Source organism: Columba livia, chromosome 3 (genome assembly GCF_036013475.1).
Source record: "Columba livia isolate bColLiv1 breed racing homer chromosome 3, bColLiv1.pat.W.v2, whole genome shotgun sequence".
Taxonomy (NCBI): Eukaryota; Metazoa; Chordata; class Aves; order Columbiformes; family Columbidae; genus Columba; species Columba livia.
In genome coordinates, this window is record NC_088604.1 from 107,921,732 (window position 1) to 107,947,595 (window position 25,864).

The window sequence follows — 25,864 nt, forward strand, 5'->3', positions numbered from 1 at the left end:
TTCAAAACCCACCTGGACACCTTCCTGTGTAACCTCATCTGGGTGTTCTTGCTCCGGCAGGGGGATTGGACTGGATGATCTTTTGAGGTCCCTTCCAATCCCTCACATACTGTGATTCTGTGAAATTATTTTCTATAGCCTATCCCCAGTGTTATGTATGTATATGTACCCCAGTGTTATGTTTTCATGAATGAAAAGGAGGTAGACTGAGTCCACTGCTCATACAGCTGAGTTAGGGATAGCACTAAACAGTAATGCTTTTATCCAGTTTTATTTTTTGATTAATACAGTCCCTGATGGATAAAATACACCTTTTAAGAAAATGTAAGATTAAAAATTAAGCTAAAGACTGTTAAAAATCTATATTGGCTAAAACATCCTTTAGGTCCAATTACAATGTATGAAAAAGTGGAGGAAACAGAATATAGACAAAAGGGAATACAAATAAATTAATAGCTAGAAGAGCCAAGTACAAAATTGTCCCTGAATATTTATTTCATTTCATACTTTAAAACCTTAGTCTAAAAGAGAGAGAAAGAAATGTAAATAAATTGCTCCACTTCTGTCATCAACGTGATCTATGTAACTCTTCTGGTCTTGCTTCTGGGTTAGATCAAAGTCATGATGCACTGGAAACTGCCAGCTTTTTCAGATGGTCCATGAACACCTGGAGACTGACATCGTCTGTCAAGATCGGAGCTCCCGATTCCTGAAAACAAACAAACAAAAAAAGGCCTAAAGTAGTGGTGGCAACACTGGGGACTAAAGGGAAGCCAATCAGATGTCAGCACTGTGATCTAATTGCCCGCTAAATCAACCACCTTTTTTCCCTGCAAAGGACAGATCTAGTAGAAAGATGCTACTTTTTGGCAACAGCTCTGACACTATCCTCTAGTGCAATCTAAAGTACTGGAAAAAAATAAAGCCTCTTCTTTCTAAAGCATTAGGAATTTTGCTGCCTATAGCTCTACACAAGCAAGGTAAAGAGGATATAAAGGTCTAGTATTCTCAGATAAATTAGATCTACATGTATCTAAATGCTAATTACTTTTTCCAGAATACTAAATACACTCGGACCTAAGAGATTTAAATCATATTTGTAGGGATAAATTTCTACATCAGGTCATATGAAACCTGTAAGAGCATATTCTACATCAAATTAGCTGCTTCCTTCAACAGCAGCCACCAGAGAAAATTCTCCTGGTCTGTCTGTGCCCCATGTGTAGCTGGGATACAAGGACAGAGATCTAAGGGGCAAAGAACTCCTTTACGAGATCACTCATCTGCAATCGAGCTGCTGAGGCAGCACCTCCATTTGGACAGCCATTCCTCGGATCCATTGAGAAAAAGGCCCAAAGTCAACTGGATTTTGCTAAAAATTTGGGGGCATTCAGTACAAGAACAGTAACCTGAGTTTAGTCATCCAGGCTTAAAAACTGTATTCTGACCATGTTGTCATCTAGTGCTCCCCACTGTTGGGACATGGCTAATAGAGATGGGGCATGGCTCTATTGATCCATTGTATCAGGAGAATTTTGTTCTAAGTTAGCATGAGTAGGCCTCAGTTAGCATGAGTCTGGTGTAGCATAGTGGAAAAGTACTGAGCGGTTGCTCTCTGGTTCAGCTGAGCGTTTAGATAAACAAGCTGGGGAATTATCTCTAGCAGGGTTGCATTCCAGAGAAACCACAAGAAGGTTGAGCTCATTATGTATACTATCCAATCAATAGAAGACGAGTAGGCATAATTATTGTATACTATCCAATTAATAGAAGACGAGTAGGCATAATTACTGTATACTATCCAATTAATAGATGACGAGTATGCATAATTATTGTAAGTCTTATATAAACCAGCTTAGTGCATCAATAAAGTTGAAGTATGCTTTATCACTCATATTGGGTCGACCGCATTTCTTCCTCCGTCTGCTCAGGTCTGGATCTCTGCTGGGACTTTTCTCTGCACCCCACCAGTACTGTTTATCTTATCAACATCCATGGACTTGAATAAACAGGTTAAATAAAAATCTAACCTGCCTAAGCTTTAGAGACAAATCTAATAAATCACAGTTGTGTCCTTTTTAAAATGATACGAGTATTGCAGTCTCTGCTGGCAATTCCATTATCAGATCCTTTGGTACACAGAAATAACCTTGTTGCTTTGCACTGCAAAGGACTGTAAGAATTTCAAATCCAGTCACATGTCTTCAAAAAGCTCTTGGGTAAGAAACAGAGGACAAACGTAACCTGCTCATGTTTTGTGGCCTTTTGGTGAAGCAGGATGGCTACTGCATAGACAAATATGTAAATATACATTTTACAGTATTCTCAAACACATGCAGCTCTTCCCTTGCTTACCTGTCCCCACGCGTAGAGGTTATTGTGAGTCTGAGAAGGGTTCACTTTAGACAAGAGGAACCGGGCCTATTCAGAGAAAACATTTGAGAAGTAGTTATGTAAAATTACAGACCTGTCAGCTCCCTCAAGACTGCTTATTGCTTTAGATACATGACTAGTGATGTTCTTCTGGTTTTGCAAGGTACTAATTTAACTCAGTTTCAAGCTCAGAAACAGCCCTACTCCACAGATGACTTGTCTCCAAAGGGCATGGAGTACTCTGCCACAGCAAGCGGCACTCGCCTGGCAGGATAGCTCCGGTTCCTTGTGACACAGGCATCTCACCAGCATGGTCCTTTGCATGGCCCCACCCCCTCTTCAGAAAAGAGGTCAGTGGAGAACCAGCATAAGACTGTCTCATCAGAAATTAATACCAAGTTTTTGTTTTGGAGCACCAATTCCTGCCTCTCTGCGGCTAAAAACAAGCCAGACACAGATAAGCACTGCACAACTGCTATTCCAGGAAGAGGAAAAATAGCAACTATTTTATATCCTCATTTTGCATCTGAGAATAAAGGAACAGATGGTCAATCATTCAGCTTAACTTACTGTCCTAGCAAGCTAACTGCACTCCCTGGATTGGGTAAATTTAGATACATAACCAAATAATTTCCCCACCTCTTTGGAGAATAAAAAGATAATTAGGCTGGCTTTTTCATTGTTTTTGGTTGGTTGGTTGGTTTTTTCCCATCCTCAGATTTCAAAAGCATATCCAGTAATTGACTTATTAAAAGACAATGTTATAGTAAGAGCTCATGAGAAAATATGCAAGCCACGGTATTTAACTTACAGAACCATACTTTTAGTAAAGCAGAAAAAGACAGGTATTTGCTCTGTTTAACAACAGAGTTCCTCGATAAGCCTCCTTACCTGACTGCCCCCATGTTCAGTGTGAATGTAACGCGGCATCGGGAATCTCGTCTGCAAGATTTCCTGGGCATCATCCAGTGGGGCTTGCAGCAGGTGCTTGAAGTTTTCATATTCAGGCATGTCCTGGTAACCAGCCTTCTGCCACTGTGCAATAGTCTATTGATGGGACAGGGAGGAAATTAAAAGATACTAGAGATGTTTGCAAGCTTCCGCTTTTTAATGTGCACATCTGAAGAGAGCAGAACATTTCATGTAATTCTGCTTACAGATCACATGGCAAACGCACACTTTCACTACTCTGGCAATCACATTATTTAGTTTCTGTCCCTGAATTTAGGAACCGGCACTCAACACAAAAGCTGGTAGCACTTAGTGCGGTGCAAGAGCAATTAGTTGAAAGTGATCTTCAACCCTTTACATTTCAGCCTGCACCAACAAAGAAACACAAAGCATTTATAAATCACTGGTATTTTATATCTGACTTGGTCTTGAATTAAGCAGCCATTGCCTTACAGTATTTTCAAGCTACCTAACCCTATGTACCTAGACAATTGCTCTATACATATGCAGGTCACACAGTTAGATCTTCCTTTGTCTAAGTTTCACCCACTTGCTGAGTGTGTTGCTCTGCAAGAGTAGGTAGGAACTGTTTAAGGAAACTGGAAGATTTATTGTCATTGTTGAGACTCAAGCGTTCAAATCCTGTTCACATCAGTTGGATATCCCTGCTCACTTCTCAAAGGGATCAAACCCTATATGGAGGGAAGTCGAGAGCTAATAACAGAACTGCCACAAACTGTCGTGCCAAACTTCCACCATTCTAATAGCAGTCATTAAATGAAGTAGCTTAGTTCAAAAACAAAGGGAAGAGTTAAAACGCCTCAGGAAAAGTTTTCACAAATAGGAATGTTTGCCCATAAACTAAGATGGGTTAATTTTAAATACTTCAATCTGTTGCCATGTTCAGGTAGAAGAAGCTGGATGCAGGCTACTCCCCAAGCAGGACTATAAAAGATACAAAGGGAAAAAAAGGGCATGAAGGAACAGGGAGATTTCCAGAGAAAAAAAGGTGGAAAGCCAGCTTCCTCTACATTCCTTATCCCATAATTGCTTTAGGGTGTGAGACATTTCCATTCTGCAGCTACAGGAGCACATGAGTCACTTACAAAACCTGACAGGACTGAAATACAGATCTACAGGTCTGCGTACTGAGGAGGCACTGGAAAGGAGGTTGTAGCATGGAGGGTGTTGGTCTCTTCTCCCAAGCAGCCAGTGATAGGACAAGACAAAATGGCCTCAAGTTGCACCAGGGGAGGTTCAGACTGGATATTATGAAAAAATTCTCCATGGAAAGGGTTGTCAGGCATTGGAACAGGCTGCCCTGGGAAGTGTTGGAGTCATGATCCCTGGAGGCATTTAAAAGGCATTTAGACGAGGTTCTCAGGGACATGGTTTTGTGCTATGGTGATCCTGAGGGCCTCTTCCAAATGAAACAATTCTATGATTTTATGAAAGCCAAGGCTTGGGATACTGGTATAAATCTGGATGTTCAGAAGAAGCCAGTCCGTAAGCACTTACCTCAGTCACAATGGAAGGAATATAGGAGCAACTGTCAAAAATGTCCAATATATAAAAGCAAAAACTGGAAAAATTGGTAACTGATTTCTTTAAAAGTGTCAAAACCCAGAAACCAGTATGTCACTTATCTGAAAATCAAACTGCAGCTCTCTGCCCTTGTTAAGGAAGTTTCAAGTTTCTCTGGCCTTTTCCAAGCGTGGTAAGGGACTATCTTCATTGCCAAGCTAACATGACAACTACTCCTCAGTGCCAAATACATCCTTAGTGACTCCAGTAGGATTTTCTTTGTTAAGTCAGATTGTGTGGTACTTGTATTACAACTGGAAGCACATATATGATGTCATTATGTTAGTGTGGGATTTGCCAGCAGCTGTTTTCATACCAACAGTGACACCATCTGCATACCCAGCTGGTGGGAGAGAGTGCAAATAGAGAAAGAGAACGTATTTCATTGTACCTCACCAAGGTAGATAACAATCTGGAAGAAAGTATCCATCAGCAGGATTCTGTCAGGAAGAATACTGCTGCTGTCCAAAAGCACTGGCTGGGGAAAAAAAAGAAGAAAGTCAATCACTTTTAAGTCCTCGGAACTGTATTAACTTTCATGGTTGGCTGAACAGCTCACTCCACCCTGCCCCTGTAGACGTGACTCCACCAACAGCTGCTCAGTCCACGTGAAGACCTTGCAGAGTGCAGTCAGCCTCCTGCAGCAGGTTAACAGCTACTGTATGAAATGCAGGATGCGAGAGAGCAATTTCTACGGCCTTCCAAGTTTAATCTGAAATAATCTTGAACAAAAGTATCTCAAGAATAACAAGGGAAAACATCAGGACTCTGGCAAATGCTGCCAAGGTTTCAAAATGTTACTCTGGCAGCTTCTGCGTTTCTTTCCTGCCAGATGCTCCTAATTCAAGGAAGCTGTCAGTGTAAGGGAACCTATGTCTGTCCATTGAATAGCTGCACATTGGTAAAAACTGCTGCATAAACAACTGAAACCAAGCAGCTAGTAAGAGATATTATGACCTGGAAGTGTTGAGGTTTGCTGAATTGCACGGTGCAGATGACAGCCTCTAACAGAGAAGCAAAAGCACAACTGAGAGCTGCTGCGAGATTCACCAGATGATTGGAGGCAGGGGTTGTGGCTTTTCTGGTGCGGGTTTTTGTTTTGTTTTGCTTTGTTTTTAATCAAAGCTGTAAGTTTAATGAAAACACAATTCATATTTCACATTGCCCCATCACATCATTTAATAACTGCCTTGATTAAAAACATATATACAGGGGCTTTTTTGATGAAATCATGTTACTCTGAGTGAATACTTGTTTTGGATTGATCCACCTCGTCCTGTTGAACAAGGACTCACCTCAGGAGGTCCATGGAAAGAATAAGCATAAAGGATGGGCTGGATCATAATGAGAGACTGGGTCAAATCTTGCCTAGCAAAGTGGTGACGGTAATAAGAAGATTCATCTGGACTGTTATTGAAGACCTGCAGGAATGGGGAGCGTCGCAGATGGAACATGAACTGCATCAGAAGGAAGAGTGAGAAGAAAAACAACAGTAAGGTGCAAAAAATTCTGCAGCCAAGCCCAATCTTTCTGAACAGCAAATTCTTTGGAAAAAAAGTCTACACTCTATTAACTCTTCAGAGTTATTCCCTTAGCAGTCATTTGCAGCACTCAACTAGAAGACTAGTCCACCAAATTAGAAAGTCATCTGTTCCTCCCTCTTGAATCTGATAAATGGTACAAGATGCTTTATCATCACTCTCACTCACCCTTGCACACTTTTCCCACGCCTGTGGGAAGTGAAGTTCTTACCTGGGGATACAAAGAAAATGATTCTGACAATCTGAAGGAATTGGGATCATCTTTATTGTACTGTCCAAATTTCTGACACTGTTAGAAGCAAAATGGATACTTTGGTTATCTCTCTCTTTTTTTTTTTTTCTTTTTTTCTCCTTTTTTTTCAAATGAACACTTTTTTTTTGAAGGGTGTTCTTCTGGTTGTTTTTGAACAGAGCAATCAAGGCATGAACATGAAAATAACTAGTAATAGAAAATTTATAGGCTATTTTTCTTTAAGTCTGTGGTTTCTGTATCTTACTAGAATGAGAATCATGATTTTATCTATTTATCTATTTTATATACATTTATATACATATACATTTTATACACATTTATATATATTTTATATACATTAAATTCACATTTGCAATTACCTGAGAATGAAGGAAACAGTGCTTCTAGTACTAACCTTTTTTCCCATTAAATCAGGGATACTTTGTTATACTTAAGCTGCTTTGTACACTATGAAACACTTCTGCAGCAACTTCTTTCTAGAGCAGCAGCAGACTGGCATTTCACTAATGGCTTAACTGAATATAAGAAGCATCAATGGTTTTAGCAATTTAACTATAAATAACTTCACAACCATTTCAGCATGCCCATGTGTGTTTTGGTACTCAAACTTTTCTTTGATATTGGCCCTGTTTTCCAGTGTCTGATGTGCCACATCTCTTGGTATCAACTCCACAGGAGTGTTTGTACAAGGCCAGAACCAATTTAGGCAATTCAGGCTTGCAAAATTCCAAGAAAGAGATGGCATGAAGTTGTGGAAGTGATTACTGCCCTGAACTTGGCATCAGTGAGCCAACACCTGAATGCTGTGTTCAGTTTGGAGCTCCCCAGTGCAAGACAGACATGGATATACTGGAATGAATTTAGCAGGGGCCACCAAGCCTGTTTAGAGGCTGAAGTACCTCATGTAAAAAGAGAAGCTGAAGAAGCTGGGTTTGTTCAGCCTGATCAAGAGTGGGATCAGGGAGTCATACTGCTGCCTACAGCTACAGGTAGCTGGAGAAATGGAAGTTCTGATGGGGGGAGGAGAAAAAGAAAACAAAAATTATAGTGACTGTGATCAAATATTGGAATAGGTTGTGAAGAGAAGCAAGAGAAGCTCCATCTTTGAAGATCTTCAAAACTCAACTGAAGAAGACCTGGAGCAAGCTGCTCAAACTTCAAAGCTGGCCCTACTTTGCACAGGGGAGTTGAACCAGAGATCTCCAGAGGTCTCTACTGTATTTTGCTATCACTTCTTTAATTGCAGATTTAACCCTTTCAGCATTATGGGATGTTTACACACGCTGATCAAAGTGGCTTCTGACCTATTGCATACTAAACTATGTAACTGTGACCACAGCACAAATGAAGCAAATCAGTCTGGAAAAAGAATGGTGCTTTCTTTTCCAGAGACCACTTTTACTAGAATCAAGAATGCATCCAACTGCAGTCTATCGGTCTTACCAGTCTGATCAGCTGTCTGTCCAGCCATCGCAGAACATCAGGTCCCTCCTCAGACTCAGCTCTGTACACTCCCAGTCGTGCCATCAGCACAGCAGCTGCTTCCTGGTCAAACGCAGCTTCTATATGCTGGAGTTGAGTCTGTGCATCTGCCCAACTACAGGGTTAGCAAAGGGTTAGTGCTCTCTACATTCACCTTCAGCAAAACCCAAACCTGATTCATCCTCCCTGTGCCAAATACTCTGTGGCCAATGCATGCAACAAAAAGCTAGAAAAATTCCAGCAAAGACTGCAGCTAAAACTTCTGCCATTCTGCCAAAGAACCAGCATGAGATACTCACTTTCTGGCTATGGTGGTGACACGAATGCGTTTCTGCATACTGGAGTGTTGATACTGAGTGACAAACTGCACTGCCCCTCTGCCTCCCTGAGGTATTGGTGCACTGTGCTGCAAAGGAAACAAAGGAAACCTTCAGAATGGGCTGGCTTTTCTGTAACTCTGTACACTACAGAGAACTCCAAAGCATCATTTGAGCAGTCATAGAATATGTACAAGCTACAGATGGACCAGAGAAGGAACACACATCTGTTAGTGTTGTGTTTTCCAGCAGCCCTCAGAGTCAAGTGGTGCTGCGCCCATTTAATATTGTACCTGAAATTTTATCAGCTTGTCCATTTAAGGACAGCTGCAGTTTATCTCTATAGCAATGAACATAAGAATGGCAGTACAAGGTCTGAGCTAAGGTCCTGTGAGCCCACCATCCTGTTCCCAACAGGAACCAGCCCACACAGCAGAGAAGACAATGAGAAACATGTGCAATAGAATCCCTCTAGGGTGGCCTTCCTGCCTTCTAGCTGACACATGTTCAGAAACTTTCCCAGCCAAAAGTTTTTTCTGAGCCATCGAGTTATTACAACTTGGAGGATCGATTCTCCAAGAATTTGAAGGTACATCCACAGCATGTACTGGCAAAAAGACAATTTTTTCTTCGTTAAATAAATAGCACAGGAAGAAGACAAGGAAATAATGCACTTTTTGCACAGAACAAAAACATTAGGCAATTTATGCATATTAACACAACCTCTTTGGCACAAAAACACTTGGTTGCTTTGCAACCATCCATCTGCAACACAGGGGATGTCATTGCTTTTCCTTGGTGTGTAAGAGACAACAACAACAACAAAAGCCAGGACTGACCTGATTTACCACTTCAAAATAAATGGCCAGAGTTGTGCTGGGATCCAGACTACATATTTTCCATTGAGATGTTCCTCCAGTTCCAAGCTCCTGCACATAATTGAAAAGAAAGCATTTTTGTCTCTAGAGCACATAAGGCAAGCTTATACCTCTGATCAGAATTTAAGAAGTCTAGAAGGCCTGCTGTAATTTATGTTATCTTTTGGGTGTGAATGAAGTTATTGAAGGACACAGAGTTAAAAGAAAGCCTTATGGGGCAAGAATTTAGTCTAGGAAAGACAAGCTTTTCCTAAGGGTGTTTCCAAATTGTTTTTCTCCTTGAAAACTCTAACATTCTAGCTGAGCTGGAGGTCCAGACAGAAACTTTGCACTGTTTGTTTACTTCTTTGTTAAAGGTTTTTCCACATCAGAAACTTACGTTTTCAGAGACACATGGCCCTTTAGCATTCAGGGATATGCACGGTCCAATAGCTCCTGCAATTTTCAGCTCCCTAGAGGTCTAGAACAAGGTAAAAAAAGCTGTGGATTTTTTTTCTCAGATCAAGTCAGTCCAATAGAATACACACAGTCTAAATCAGCATTGATCAGATGATGTGTGCACATGACTGTCAGGGAAAGTATCTCAGAGTACTTTCCCAGATCACCTACTGCTACAATTAGTGAAGGTAAGAGAATCTACACAGTCACATTTTAATAATGAAGACATAGTTATAGTGACCATGAGAAAGTGTGAAGTGTTCCTTGCTGAGTGAGGAGAGGCTGAGCTCAGCTGCTGCTTTTTAAAAAATAAATAAATAAATAAAAACCCATCACAACACAAATTTAGTAAGCCTTCAAACAAAGATTCCTCCACTCCAAACAGTGCTTCTCCGAAAACAGGCACTACAGCTGACCTCAAACATGTAGAATTTGCTACACCCCAGATACTTAATTGACTTCTGAATGAACAGCACTTGTATTTCCCAGTTAATGCCATCCAATGAAACTAATCTCTCACCTTCACATCCAAAGTTGCACCAAAAGCCATCCGAAATTCCCCATTGAACCCTTTATTAAATACCCGCTGGAAGGTCTGCTTGAAGAGAGAAGTGTTGAAGGAGTCTCCCATCACCATGTGTCCTCTGCAAAAGAAAAAGCAATACACAAGGGAACTGAAGCAACTGGAAACCAGAAGTAAAGCACAAAGGATACATACCCCTAACTCTCATGCATGCAAACACATGCAGAAACTGTTTTAAAGCATGCCTTTGAATAGGTAAAATTCACATCAGGGAATGCAGATTCATGGGTGCCTCCTCCAAAGCCAGACAAGTTAATGCTCCATTTTTGCCAGCTTGCTTTCTTAATTATATTTCTTGCCATCCCATTAGCTGCCTTAAAAATGCCTATGTTAGAAACATCTCAACCCAGAAAAGGCTTTGCTCACCCTGCTTCCCCTGAGCAAGGCTTGGTGCACATCTGAAACCACCCATGCTACAGAGTGGATGGCTGCACCGCCACAGCACGAGGATGGGTGCATGGACCTGTGCTGCACCTTCCCTAAGTGCCTTAGTAAAGCCAGGCCTGATCAGATGGGGCTTAATAACACAGCCAAATGGTCAAACAATCTCTCTTCTGCTTACTGAGCATTATGTGATTATTTACAAACACCTTGCATTTGCTCACACTATAATTTGGTCCCTAGAGGCAGCAGATTTAAAATGGCCAATAAAAGATATGATGAGTGCCTAAAAGGCCTGATTGAGCACACAGCTTTCCTCACAGAGACCACCAAAAGGAGTGTGGCCAGTAGGCTGAGGGAGGTGATTCTGCCCCTCTGCCCTAGTGAGACCCCACCCGGAGTCCTGCATTGAGCTCTGGAGCCCTCAGCACAGGAAAGACATGGACCTGTTGGAGATGGGCCAGAGGAGGCCACAAATATGGTCAGAGGACTGGAACAGCTCTGCTGTGAGGAGAGACTGTGAGAGTTGGGGTTGTTCAGCCTGGAGAAGAGAAGGCTCCAGGGAGACCTTATTGTGGCCTTTCAGTACTTAAAAGAGGTCTATAAGAAAGATGGGGACAGACTTTTTAGCAAGGCCTGTTACAACAGGACAAGGGGTGATGGTTTTAAACTAATGGAGGGAGAGTCAGTCTAGACATGAGGAATAAATTTTTTACAACGAGGGTGGTAAAACACTGGCACAGGTTGCCCAGAGAGGTGGTAGATGCCCCATCCCTGGAAACATTCAGAGCCAGGCTGGATGAGGCATCTAGTTGAAGATCTCCCTGCTCATGGCAGGGGGTTGGACTAGATGACCTTTGAAAGTCCCTTCCAACCCAAACTATTCTATGATTCTATAAGGTTTTCATATGGAATACAGATATTTACCCCTTAGAGATGTCACTTTGAACTAGATCAAGGGAAGCCAAAAATCCCTGGAAAGTGCAAGTGAGCCACTAAACAGAGAAAATCCGGCCCACACAAGGAAAGCTTCTACCCACCATGTCCAAAGCTCTGTTCTTCTGATGAAACTTAGTCATGCACACACCACAAAGCACAGCATCTCTATCTCATCAGCTCTGGAAAGGATACTTGCTGTGTCCCAAGAAGGCAGAAAGCATTTGCAAAAGACATGTTGCACCATGCTTTAGAATACCTTTCTCAAAGCAGGACATCGAGTTTTCTACCAGCAGTGCTAATTCACATGCTGTTTTGGGACTTCAGAAATGTGGTCTGGGATCAGGGGAGGTTTGCCGTATAATTCCTGGCAAATTCAAACCACAGTTTAGAATAGAATTATAAAAACCTCACCCTTTCGCCCTGAAAGCAAACTTAACTGCTTTCTGAACCATTGAACCATTCTCCCGCTCAAAAACAAACAAACAAACAAAAAACAACAAACAAAGAAACAGGTGCCAACAACTTTGTGCTCTCTTGCGATGAACATACCCAGTGAGGTTTGCACAACACTTCATCTCTAGCAGTCCAGTCTGATCCAGGGCGCAGGCATAGATGTCGATGCAATGCCCGCTGGCTGCAGTACGATTCGCCAGAGTCTCGTAGTACTGGGGAAAACACACACCGTGTTTAGGATGCCACAATGGGCAATATGATCTACTGCCCTCCAGCTGAGGCAATACATGAAACACGAGGCAAAATGAAGCAATTACCAGTGCTGTGGTAACCAAACAGTAGTTTGCTCCTACTGCTCTGTTGGAGCACACTTCTCCCTCTGAGGATGTTTACACTTGGATAAGCTTGACTTGCATGTCACCAATACAGAGTGCATAAACTGCATGGGATTTTGTCTGTGACAACTTAGTGGAAACCCAAAGGTTTCACGGTGACAGTTAAGAGAACAGGTGTCATACTGTTTTGTCTAATCTGACAAGCACATTTATTCCTGACACTTTTACTGTTTTAAGTGTTGTTTCATAGGCCAGGAAGACGACGGAGGCTTTCTGGAAGACAGATTTTTTTTCCTCCCCAGAAGGAGATAAAATTATGTCAATGAAGGAACTCTCCTCTCACCATCAGCTAAGAAAAAACACTGAAATACTTATCACAGCATCACAGTATGTTAGGGATCGGAAGGGACCTTGAAAGGTCATCTAGTCCAATCCCCCTGCCGGAACAGGAACACCTAGATGAGGTTACACAGGAATGTGTCCAGGCAGGTCTTGAATGTCTCCAGAGACGAAGACTCCACAACCCCCCTGAGCAGCCTGTTCCAGTGCTCTGTCACTCTCACAGTGAAGAAGGTTCTTCTCATATTTAAGTGGAACTTTTTGTGTTCTAGTTTGTACCCACTGCCCCTTGTCTTATCATTGGTTGTCACCAAGAAGAGCCTGGCTCCATCCTTGTGACACTCACCCTTTACATATTTATAAACAAAAATGAGGTCACCTTTCAGTCTCCTCTTCTCCAAGCTAAAGAAACCCAGCTCCCTCAGCCTTTCCTCATACTGGAGGTGCTCCACTCCCTTAATCATCTTCATTGCCCTGCGCTGGACTCTCTCCAGCAGTTCCCTGTCCTTCTTGAACTGAGGGGCCCAGAACTGGACACAATATTCCAGATGCGGTCTCACCAGGGCAGACTAGAGGGCGAGGAGAACCCCTCTCAACCTACTAACCACCCCCCTTCTAATACACCCCAGGATGCCATTGGCCTTCCTGGCCACAAGGGCACAGTGCTGGCTCATGGTCATCCTGTTGTCCACCAGGACCTCCAGGTCCCTTTCTCCTACACTGCTCTCTAATAGGTCATTCCCCAGCTTATACTGGAACGTGGGGTTGTTCCTACCCATATGTACAACTTTAGACTTTCCCTTGTTATATTTCATTAAATTTTTCCCCGCCCAACTCTCCAGCCTGTCCAGGTCTCTGGATGGCAGCACAGCCTTCTGGTGTGTCAGCCACTCCTCCCAGCTTCGTGTCATCAGCAAACTTGCTGATAGTACACTCTATTCCCTCATCCAAATCATTGGTATATATTTAATAATATAGGCCCCAGTACTGACCCTTGAGGCACTCCACTAGATACAGGCCTCCAACTAGACTCCACCCCATTGACCACAACTCTCTGGCTTCTTTCCTTCAGCCAGTTCACAGTCCACCTCACTACCCGATCATCCAGTCCACACTTCCTCAGTTTAGCAGCGAGGATTCTGTGGCAGACTGTGCCAATTGCTTTACTGAAGTCAAGGTAGACCACATCCACTGCTCTGCGATCATCCATCCATCTCGTTATGTCTTCATAAAAGGCTATGAGGTTGGTCAAGCATGACTTCCCCTTGGTGAAGCCATGTTGACTGCCCTTAATGACCCTCTTATCCTTGATATGCCTTGAGATGGCACCAAGGATAAGATGTTCCATCACCTTCCCAGCGATGGAGGTGAGGCTGACCGGTCTATAGTTACCCGGGTCCTCCTTCTTGCCCTTTTTGAAGACTGGAGTGACATTTGCTTTCCTCCAGTCCTCAGGCACCTTTCCTGTTTCCCAAGACTTGGCAAAGATGACTGAGAGTGGCCTATCAATGACTTCAGCCAGCTCCCTCAGCACCCGCAGGTGCATCCCACCCGGACCCATGGATTTATGGATGTCCAGACTGCTTAACCGGTCCCTAACCCAGTCCTCATCAACCGATGAAGACTCCTCCATTGTCCTGACTTCCTCTGGGGCCTCAGGGGTACGGGGCTCCTCAGGACAGCCTGCAGCAGAACAGGCAAAGAAGGCATTCAGTAACTCTGCCTTCTCTGTATCTTCTGTCACCAGGGCACCCACCTCATTCATCAGTGGGCCTACATTGTCTCTGGTGTTAGTTTTATCTGCGATGTATTTGAAAAAGCTCTTTCTGTTGTCCTTGACCCCTCTCACAAGGTTTAATTCTAAGGAAGCCTTAGCTTTCCTAATTGCCTCCGTACAGCCTCTGACAACAGCCTTATATTCTTTCCAAGTGGCCAGCTGCTCCTTCCATGATCTATAGACTCTGCTCTTCCACTTGAGTTTGCCCAGCAGTTCCCTGTTTAACCACGCAGGTCTCCTGGCTCCCTTCCTTGACTTCCTATGTGTCAGGATGCTCTGATCTTGAGCTTGGAAGAAGCAGTCCCTGAATCTTAACCAACTATCTTGGGCCCCTTTACCTTCAAGTACCCTTTATCTGAGAAGGCACAAGACTGTACTGGAGAAGTAACTAGAAGGAAGTCTTTTTTTACCCTTCTCTTGAACATTCCCACAATTTAATTTACACAAAAGGCTCAGGCACTTCAAGGACAGCCACGTGAATACCTGGACATACTGTTCCCACATCAAGAGAATGGAGTATGTTTGTTCCTGGGGAAGGACAACGGGCAGCTATCAACATAGCAGTGAATGTAGGCTTGTGTTATGTCCTTTGCCCCCATTTAGTGTTCTGACACAAAATCCAGTTGTTGTTTTGAAAAACTCCCAGCCAGCACTAGAATCGTAGAATCATTTCAGCTGGAAGAGACCCTCAAGATCATCAAGTCCAACCATAACCTAACCTAACTCTGGCACTAAACCATGTCCCTAAAAGCCTCATCTATGCACCTTTTAAACACGGTGGTGACTCCACCTCTTCCCTGGGCAGCCTGGTCCAATGCCTGACCAGAAACCTTCCATGAAGAATTTCTTCCTAACATCCAATCTGAACCTCCCCTGGTGCAAATGGAGACCACTTCCTCTCATCCTACCACTTGCTACTTGGGAGAAGAGACCAACACCCTCCATGCTACAACCTCCGTTCAGGTAGTTGTAGACAGTGATAAGGTCTCCCCTCAGCCTCCTTTTCTCCAGGCCAAACAGACCCACTTCCCTCAGCTGCTCCTCATCAGACTTGTGTTCCAGACCCCTCACCAGCTTCATCACCCTCCTCTGAACTCTCTCCAGCACCTCAATGTCTTTCCTGTAATGAGGGGCCCAAAACTGAACACAGCATTCAAGGTGGGGCCACACCAGTGTACAAGGGGACGACCACTTCCCTAGTCCCGCTGGCCACACTATTCCTGATACAAGCCAGGATGCTGTTGGCCTTTTTGGCCACCTGGGCACACTGCTGGCTCATGTTCAGCTGTCGTCAATCCACACCCCCAGATCCTTTTCCTCCAGGCAGCTTTCCAGCCACTCTTCCCCGAGCCTGTAGCACTGCCTGGGGTTGTTGTGACCCAAGTGCAAGACCTGGCACTTGGCCTTGCTGAACTTCATAGAATCAGTCTCAGCCCAATGATCCATCCAGTCCAGATCCCTCTATATGGCCTTCCTATCCTCTAGAAGATCAACACTCCCACCCAGTTTGGTGTTGTTTGCAAATTTACTAAGGGTGCACTCAAGCCCCTCATCCAGATCATTGATAAAGAGATTAAACAGAACCAGCCCCAACACTGAGCCCTGGGGAACACCACCTGTGACCAGCTGCCAACTGGACTTGGCTCAGTTCACCACAACTCTTTGGGCCCAGCCCTCCAGCCAGTTCTTTATCCATCTCAGAGTACACCCACCCAAGCTGTCAGCTTCTCCAGGAGAATGCTGTGGGATACAGTGTCAAAGGCCTTACTGAAGCCTAAGTACACAAAATCCACGGCCTTTCCTTCATCCACTAAGCAGGTCACCTTGTCATAGAAGGAGATCAGGTTGGTCAAGCAGGACCTGCCATTCATAAACCCATGCTGACTGGGCCTGATCTCTTGGTTGTCTTCTATGTGCCCTCTGATGGCACTCAAGATGACGTGGTCTGTGACCTCCCTAGCACGGAGGTCAGACTGACAGGCCTGTAATTCCTCAGATCCTCTTTCTGACCTTTCCTGTAGACGGGTGTCACATTTGCCAAATTCCAGTCAACTGGGACCTCCCCAGTTACTTAAGATTGCTGACAGATAATGGAAAGTGGCTTAGTGATCACCTCTGCCAGCTCCCTCAGCACCCTCCGATATATCCCATCTGGCCCCATAGATTTGTGAGTGTCTAAGTGATGTAGCAGGTCGCTAACCATTTCCCTTTGGATTATTGGGGCTTCATTCTGCTTCCCACCCCTGTCTTCTGTCTCAGAGGGCTGGGTACCTGGAGCACAACTGGTCTTTCATAGTAAGACTGAGGTAAAGAAGGCAATTAGTACCTCAACCTTTCCATCATCCTCTGTCACTGTTTCCCCCTGCATCCACCAGAGGATGGAGATTCTCCTTAGCTCTCCTTCTTTCGATAATACATTTATAGAAACATTTCTTATTGCCTTTTACAGCAATAACTAGGCTCAGCTCTAGCACCTACTTTGGTGGCCTTCTTCATGAACCTTGCGTTGTCCTTCTCTATATCGTGCCAAGAACGGATTGGTGTTTTCAGTTCATCTCCTACCACCATGCCTGGTCCCTGTGTTGGTGGCCCACCTGTAAACAGCATTATTCTGGCTCCTGTGTTTGGAAATGTGCCCTAAAATAAAAACAAATACATATATCAGAGAGAAAGTGGAAAAAAAAAGTAAAAAGTGGAAACTTATTAAATGGCAACAATGCTTTCTTTAGAGAAGCATTTACATGTGTTTCTGCAATGTCATTAGGGATCTGTCTCTGCTAGAGGCCACTACGACAAACAGCGATGCATTTCCTGACAATCACAGCACTCTCAAGTTTAGATATGCTACAACAAGCCTCATGTTTTCAAAAAAGGAAGCAGGCACTTTCTGTTCTTTTTACTGACATCTTAGATGTTCCTCAGATAAACCCAGTGCATAGTATCACCTCCACATGGTGATACACACAAAAATCAGAGACCTCTAAACACCTGCATATTTTACCATAGATGTAAACTCCCACTCCACACTAGCTGGTGCTAATTCATGTCAAATGTCAGCAGAAACAAATTGCACCTCTGCAGCCCAACATAACCTGACCACAGACCAAGCTGGACTGACACCAGCCCATCTCACACAACAGCACTAACAGTACCTCTAATAAGCCAACGGCAATTGACAGAGCTACTCCAGTGGAACGTAAAGGCCTCTTTCCCTGGGTGACTGGCCATGGGTCCCTTTGCAGTTCTCCAAGCAGATCTGTTAAATTCATATCAATCTTATGTACTGGCTGCAGAAACCTGCAAAATTTCAAATAAAATATTTTCCTGCTTGTAAGTCCTTCCAGTTTAGAGAAGAAAGTGCCTCTGTTCCTGGCATGCAAAAATTGTATTGAGATAGTTATCAGAAGCAAAAAGTCACATGACATGTTCCCTTCTTACATCCAAACTTTACAAGATAACAGGCCTGTGCAAAATAAAAAAAATTCATCAAAGCAACACATCAGGATCTCACGAGAAGTTAAAGTCACTGAAAACGTGGGAAAGAACTTCAATTGTTATTTAGTCTACCAAAACATACAAGAGCTGCCACTGAAAAAGAGAGGCTGAGAAAGAGAAAACTGTATTCAACAGAGGCAAACACAGCTTTACTGTTCAGGGGGTCACTGCTTGCCTGTCAATCATTTTTCAGACTTGCTGAGTCAGGGGGTAGGAGGTGGTATGTAGGATTGCTATGCATAGATGAGGTCCCCCGTTGGCTGGTCAATCAAAAAGGCAGACCCTTGCTCCAAACAATTCAGGAGCAATATGCTTTGCAAAGACAGTTACTCTATGTTTTTCAAGCAGCGGTCTAGCCTGAAAGAAAATAATGTTCTTGCAACTGCGAAACCAAGATACAGTCGAATTCTAGTACACTGTCTGCAGCTTTAGCAAATTCCATCCATATATATCAATTGATGTAGGGAAAAAACTGTGACAAGACAATACCATCTGAATCTTCCTACAAGGACTCCTCTTGGGAAACCCAAGTTTAGAAGCATGACCCCAAAAAGGCATAAAACATCTGCCCTGCTCTTCTGCCATGCAAGTGCAGCTTACCTGCTTGAAATTGCAAGTTGCTCTGGAGTTTGAAGAGGTCTTCCCTGTTGAATGGGGACAGCTGGCCTTAAAAGCCCAAGCATATCCTAGAAAACAGTAAAGAGGAGGTAGAGGAGATGTACTATCCAAACACTAAATATATTATTTACTGACAAGCAATATACACTGAGGCCTGCAACACTATAGCATTAAATACACTAAAATCTGTTAAATTGTTAACATTAATCTTTGAACTCTCAATAGGAATGGCTCAATGGGTCCTTTATGCGAAATACAGAAACTCTATCTTGAACAAGCTTCCAAGGAATTTATAAAGGAGAATGACAGGACAGATACTGGGAGGGAAACACACTAACAGTTAAGAGCACCGAACCCTCCTTCCTCCCTGAGAGCCCAGAGATTGAAAGACCAGCAGTGGTGTCAACAGAGCTAACAGGAACAAACCACTGGCCTAAGAAGTGGCAGAACATACCTGTATCTGCTTAGCTGTCAGGTCCTTCGTGCCCCTAAACACATAGCTCTTGGAAATCCCTTCACAGCTCAGCTCGTGAACCTGGACCATTCTGCCAAAAGTGATAAGCCCCACTAGAGCATCAGCAGGCAGTAGACTTAGGGACATCTGGAGGGACTCCTTCAGCGCCTGCAAGTCCTCCTCTTCCAAGCACGTGTCGACAACATAAAGGAAGATCAATGGCGTCTGCGGACCTCGCTAATGTGGAAAGAGATGTATTTACTAGGCACGTACATATGCCAGGTGACACTTTATAATACCTCCAGACAAGCATTAAAATGAGCCCTGTCTTAGGCACCTTGCAGAAATGTTATTTATTTGCATCATCTTAAGTAAATCTAATACACACATAAGCTGTCACAAACAAGACAATTCTGGGAGCTTGAAAATTGCCTATGATTCTTTTACCTGCACTATATATTCAATTGTTGAAAACTGAGGCATAAGCTCTGCTGGTTGATTGATGTCAGATATGCCTGCATATGCTGGAGGGAACTGAAAAAGAGAACAGAAAAATAGGACAAGGAAGTTGCAAGACAGAAATGTAGGACCCTCTTCTGCAGTACAGAGGCTTCCCTGCTCATGACACGGTTATTCAACTCTTTTTTTTACTGCCACTGCATCAACCTGATTAACTCATGACAAGAGATCCATACTGCTGTTTTCCTAAGCACAGACAAGTGGCCAGCAGTACAGACAGCTGCTCAATCCAGTGTAAATAAAAGGTGAGACTAAAGCAGTGACTGCATTAGCTGAAATTCATTTCACCATGCAACAGTTTCTGATGGCAAAAGTCTACTCAAATCTAATGAATTTCATACTTGGCAAGAACAGTAAACATCAAGTGTGAAAACCATGCTGGAAACACATGGGACAAAATAACCTTTTTATCTCCTTCCTAAGCCCTGCATGCCAGTAAAATCACTGGCAAAACTGAACTGAAAACTGACAAGATATCAGGTAGAACAGACCCATTAACAAGTACTCTGGCCTAGGTTCAACAAAACAAAAAGGCCAAGGGAAGGAATCTAGAAAAGTGGAATTTATGCTTAACATCCTTTGCCAGGGGAGGCCATCAAGAAAATTCTGACTGAAAAGATAAAAGAGCTGATGCTTTTTCCAGCTTACCTGATTTCTCTGAAAACAGAAGTTACAGGCCCAAAGCTTGGCCCGATAATCAACTTGGCTGCAAGTGAAAGAAAAGGCATTAGTATAACTACAGAACAATTTTACAGCACTGCTTCACAATTACCTATGCTCATTCACAGCACTGAGGAAGAAAGAGAATATTGGACAGTCCAACTTGAATGACAAGAGTTTTAGGGATTCAGGCTCGTGTTCTATCGCCACAAAGTCCATTAGCTCATCCAGTCCTGCCACTTCCAGGCCTGTCAGCACGATGGACCACTGACAGCTCTCCAGAGCTTAGCCTTTGTCAAACAAAGACTTGGGTCTAATCATTCTTTCACTATGCTTTAGCTTATCTTAGTCATCTTATTGTTTGTACAGCTGTAGCACACAAGTGTTCCAGTCGCAGAACAGCAGGAGCCACTCACCCAGATCCTGCGCAAACACTGAACAAATAGGCTGTTCCCTGCTCCAAAGAGTTTACTCTCCTAAGCTCATTAGGGCATCCTGTAACCACTGGTACAGTAAAGCTTGGCCATATTCTTATTTCACGGATTTAATCTCTTCTTACTTCCTCTTACTGGCCTTCCCTGCTTTTCCTCAGTCCAATGCTACACTCCGAGTATGTAGGATCATCACATGATTTTGGTACTCTGATTATTCCTCTTAAATTCTTAGCAAAACTTCAAAGAAAACCATGCCCCTCCTAATGCAACTGACCTACAAGCAGCAAGATGTGTAGTATAAAGCAAGAAACCAAGCAAGCATCTAAGCCCAGAGAACAATATCACTACAGTTGGCATCTTTGTTTATTTTAAGTTTCATCATTCACCACAAAATTCTCTGAGATGGTAAGAGGACTGGCCATTTTCATATCCTGTCCCATCTCTTTCTGGCAGCTCTAGTAACAGGCTGGCATTCAATATATCTCATTAGGCACGCATGGATTTTAACAAACCCACTACATCTAAATTAAAGGGGCTGCCAGGCACCAGACACAGAAAAAGGGAAATAAGGAAGTAATGAAGTTCAGATAAGAAACAGCCTCTCTGAACATCCACAGCCAAGAAATTCATACCAGAGTGGGTTGAGCACCGCTTTGCAAGTTGACCTGCTACAAAGCACTGGTTCATACTGCACAGGCGGCAGATCAAGACGCTCCTTCAGCGGGGTCAGAAGACAGGCCAGGGGGACGACCATCCTTGTGGCCTCCAGCCTGCTGGAGGGCCACACATTCCAGCTGAAACGCACTCCATCACGCTCCTCATTTTGCTGGATGAACTCCAGGTATGTTGCCATGGGACTGCAGAAGCTCTAAAAGGACATAAACAACACATTCAGGCAGCGGTTGCCTGTTTGGACAACAGTCCTGCAAAGGAGGTCAGCAGATCAACTACATGTAGGCACAAGACATTGCAGGACAAAGCCAATATGTTATAATGAGTTAATCCCGTTATCAAATGAACCATGTGACTGCATTAATCTCTTCTGGCTGGTGCTCTCATCAACATCCCTGACAATTAAAATCCCACCAAATCCAAGGAAGAAACAAGGAAATCTGGCATCAAAGCCAGAATGTAAGGGGTTTTTTTCTTGTATTTAACATCCCAGTACTCAGGCTGGCCTCAAAGCAATCCTGACTGACTCGAGTCAGATTTGCAGGACACTCTGAAGTCTTCGGCTAAAACCTGATGGGCAGAAAAGGAGGCCAAGTCTGAGACCAAAACACTCATCACAAACATCATCTGGTTGACAGTCTGCCTTGCTTACAGATGGAAAGGAGCACAAGACAAAAAGGCCAAAAAAGGTCTTTCGTGATTTTAGACACCCTCTGGACATGGCACCATGTCCCACTCCCAGTAAGGGAGAAATTGAGAGTCCAGCAGACTTCAGGAAAGACATGTCATTCAAGTAGGGGTATCCCCAATACATCAGAGAAGTCACTTGCCTTACTCTTCAGGGTAAGAGCCAGGCCATCATTACCTTTCATGTCTCTAAGAAAGGGAAGGAGAAGCCTAACAAAAAAACCCACTTGTTGAATCCAGCCCACAAACACCACACAGCACAGGCAGCAACTGACAGAGCCAAAAGCAGCAGCAGAACGACCCACTCCAGACAAGGAAACTCGGAGGTTCACCTCCGCCTGCATAATGCTCCAGGATTACCTTACTCCTGGTCCTCACTGCAAGCAGGAGCTTTGGAAGGGCCATAGGAATGAGAAATCAGAAGAATCACCTCCCCCAGAGGAAGTTTTGACGTAACTTTTTCCTACAGACCTCCAAACTCATCAACATTTTCTTGCTATGAAGGATGTAAATCAAACTCATGGGCATTGCCCTGCATTTCCACTCCCACCTCCAGACAGAAAAACAGAAAGGTTCAGAAACACAACCCCACCACAAATGGGTCTGTCAGGGTAAAAGTCAGAGCCAAGCTTGTCTGTAAAAGATCCTACATAGCAGAACAGAGAGAGAAACATCTGACGTCTCGGGTGTGCAGAGCAACTGCAGTGCAAATTTACTCCATGTTCCTCCGACACCACTCTCCTGACCCAGGCCAAGCCCCAGCCAGGTTTGGCACGGGCTGTAGCCCTGTTTTGGGGTCAGGACAGCAGAAAGGGAGGCACCCCCAACCCAAACAGAACTATGTAAGGCCAGTTTAGGACCCAGTGCCTGCCCAACGTGCCAGCTTCCCCACCAGAGCAGGGCCCTCCAGCCCCAGTCATGCAGTCATCTCCAGGGCCTATGCTGGCAATGGGGAGGTCCCAAAGCCCCTGTCCAGGAGAGGACAGACCCTACTGAAACCTCAGCAAATGAATGGTGGTAGCACTGCAGTTTCTGTACAGGATTTGCCAATATGACACACTGCTGACCCACCCCCCCAGCAAAGCCACGGACAATGCTGCTGCTCCCTAACAGTGCTGTCAGTGACACCACAGACCCCCGGCTGCTGCGCTCGGCACAGCTACAGGAGACACCACAGATGCCTAGTGAAGCCATAGAGGCCAACCCTGACACCTACATCGCGGGTCCCCAGCGCTGCCACGGGGTAAAGCACTGACCCGTGCACCGCTGCAGGCGGCGCGGCTGAGCGCAGCGCTGCTCCGGGAGACACCGCCAGGCCCCAGCACCCTCAGAGCGGACGGTGCCGATCCCGGCCCAGGCAGAGCCACAGGGGACACGGCTGAGCCGCTGGGCTGCTCTGTGGGACACTACTGATCCCCACGCAAGTGCTGCTGTGCGGGGACATCACTGACCCGCCCCAGTGCCTCCCACAGGGGAAGCACTGAGCTTACCCAGCCCCTCTGTGAGGGCCACCACAGACCCCCTCACAGGGGCACTGACCACCCACAACCCCCACCCATAAGGAACACCACTGGCCCGCCACCTCCCCTCACAGGCGACGCCACTGACCCCTACAGCCCCTAATACAGGAGACACCACTAAACGCCCAGCCCCGCTAGAGGCGACACCACCGCTCACAGTCCCCACGCCGGCCACAGGACAGGGAGCCCCGGGGCCGCCCCGCAGCACCCACCGGCCCGCCGCGCCGCTCCCCGCTTCCGCCGCTCTCTCCCGGCAGGCCCCGCGCGCCCGGCAAGGCCAGCTCAGCGGTGCGGGGTGCCCTCAGGCAAGATGGCTGCCCCAGCACGCCCCACCCTTCCCCAGCGAGGCTCCGCCGACATCTTGGCTAAGGGCATCCTCCGCGCCGCTCTGAAGGCGGGGAAGCGGGGTGACCCTACCAAACATGGCGAGGCGGCGGCGTCAGAGAAGCCATCTTGACTAAGGGCGCCAGGTGCAGCGTTGGAATGGAAACAAACGGGATGCCCCTACTAAATATGGGGGGGGAGGAGTCACATTCCCCCACCGGAACAGGGTGCTGAGCTACGGGATGAGGGAACCCACTCAGGGTGCTCGGCGGCTTTGGGGAGCGCTGCCACATTCAGCAGGGGGGGTCGCCTTTGTAGGTGCAGAAACTCGTGGGAAAAGATTATCAATAACCACTTACTAATAATACAGGCACCAAAACAAAACAAACCTGCAAGGCCCAAGTGGTCTCATCTTTGCCGCAGTTCTCAGCCCCACCCCGAAGCTGTGAGGCCACCCAGGCAGGGCTGGCTGGGGTGGGGAGCCAGGAGGAGACCTGGCTGGAAGCTGAAAAGGACCAACTGGCACCATTTTCCTGGTTTGGCTTGAGGACACAGCTCTTGCTGTTCACATACCTGGTTGCTGGCATTTGTTTTCAAACATGCCCAGTCCCAGTAAATTGGATTTTCCTCCTTCGCTGTCCCCAGACAAGAAGCAGGAGCTTGCATTACCCTCACAGCTGGCTTGAGGCCACAGGGGTTCATCACCCTGAGAGGAAGCCTGTACCACAGCCTGCCGGGAAAACCTCAGCGCTCTGACCTGCAGCCACGAGAATGACACATATAGAGACACATACACAGAGTTCGTGTCAGCAGTGAGAGCAGAGCCAGGCTGAGCTCAGCCGAGCCTTCTTTAATTAGCCTTTCTTCATTTATAGCTTTACAGATACAGGCCTAGACCAAGAGGTTAAACAGGATGTTTTTCTCAAAAAACTGTTATTCCAAATACACACACCCAGACCAAACATTCACACGCCATACATCCTCAGGGCAGTGTTCCAGCCCAAGATATCACTTCTTCACAAGCACACAATCCAGCGTAACCTGTCAAGACCGCCTTGTTTTGACTGATTGCTGTGATTTAGTCATGTTAGTACTAGTCTATTTTGCCCATCCAGATGCTCATGTTAGTATCGATCTTCCTTTATCATCCGGGTGGCTGAAGCCGTATGTCCTGCTGTTCCCACACAGACCCTGTAGTGAGGAGAGATCCAGGGAAGATCACGATATCCAACGTGTTGCAGAGGTTTGACCCAGCCTGACTTGCCTCAAAAGCTCGTCTGTGCCTTGAAACTGGGCAAATATGTTCCCTCTTTCACTGTTTTCTGCTCCTTTTGCTTCCCTCGGTCTCTTCTGAAGCCAAAGAGGAAAAGCCTGCTCCTAGTGAGGCTGATGACATGAATCCTCCCCTGCAGCCTCATGTAATGCCATGTGAGATTTGTCTTGTCTGCGTGTATGCATGTAAATCCATTGCTGAACACTGTAAACTTTCACACATACGTCTAAGGGCAAAGGCATTGCAGTAAAACATCTTGACCCCCTTCTGATAGTTTGGGTTCATGTAGTGGCGTTCCTATAAATATTCCCCAGGCTTCTGTGTAAGCATCACTCAATCTTTGCTTAAAGGAAATTAATGCCCTGTGATCAAGTTTTCTCACCCCTGTACTGTCAAGCTTCAGGTTTTTCTGTTTTCTCACTTTCAAATGCAGCAGAAATCTATGTTTTGAATATTTTGCATCTTTCTTAAAGTCATTGATTAGAAGAAAGCCTAAAATTAATTCTGAAGTTGCTTGGTAACAGCTTAAAACAATAGGAGCAACATGACTGAAGTGCTGTGCAGCCATGTGGTCCTCCATGCAG

General features: G+C 45.0%; 1 protein-coding gene across 3 annotated transcripts; it reads right to left on the minus strand.

Moving 5' to 3' along the window:
* Positions 1-255: 255 nt before the first annotated feature.
* On the minus strand, positions 256-24,737 carry SEC23B (SEC23 homolog B, COPII coat complex component). 3 transcript variants are annotated; one of them, XM_021296342.2, is made up of 20 exons: positions 24,581-24,737; positions 21,437-21,672; positions 20,359-20,416; positions 19,639-19,725; positions 19,192-19,428; positions 18,720-18,805; positions 17,777-17,921; positions 17,103-17,261; positions 12,270-12,385; positions 10,338-10,461; positions 9,759-9,839; positions 9,341-9,430; positions 8,484-8,590; positions 8,146-8,299; positions 6,661-6,738; positions 6,204-6,365; positions 5,300-5,386; positions 3,265-3,420; positions 2,356-2,421; positions 256-709 (listed from the first exon to the last, which is right to left on the minus strand). In XM_021296342.2, exons 1-20 carry the CDS (start codon positions 24,707-24,709, stop codon positions 620-622), a joined length of 2,448 nt encoding a protein of 815 aa, XP_021152017.2. In that variant the 5' UTR covers positions 24,710-24,737; the 3' UTR covers positions 256-619. The 3 variants fall into 3 exon arrangements, with proteins under 3 accessions (XP_021152017.2, XP_064914885.1, XP_064914886.1); XM_065058813.1 differs by lacking the exon at positions 24,581-24,737 and adding an exon at positions 23,896-23,965; XM_065058814.1 differs by lacking the exon at positions 24,581-24,737 and adding an exon at positions 22,524-22,708.
* Positions 24,738-25,864: the final 1,127 nt, after the last annotated feature.

Coding starts and splice junctions, on each gene's coding strand:
- SEC23B (XM_021296342.2), bottom strand. CDS start 24,709: ATGAACCCCTGTGGCCTCAAGCCAGCTGTGAGGGTAATGCAAGCTCCT. Junction 20,417..21,436: donor GCGGTGCTCAACCCACTCTG/GTATGAATTTCT, acceptor TTTCACTTGCAG/CCAAGTTGATTATCGGGCCA. Junction 19,726..20,358: donor TCTGTTTTCAGAGAAATCAG/GTAAGCTGGAAA, acceptor TCTCTTTTTCAG/TTCCCTCCAGCATATGCAGG.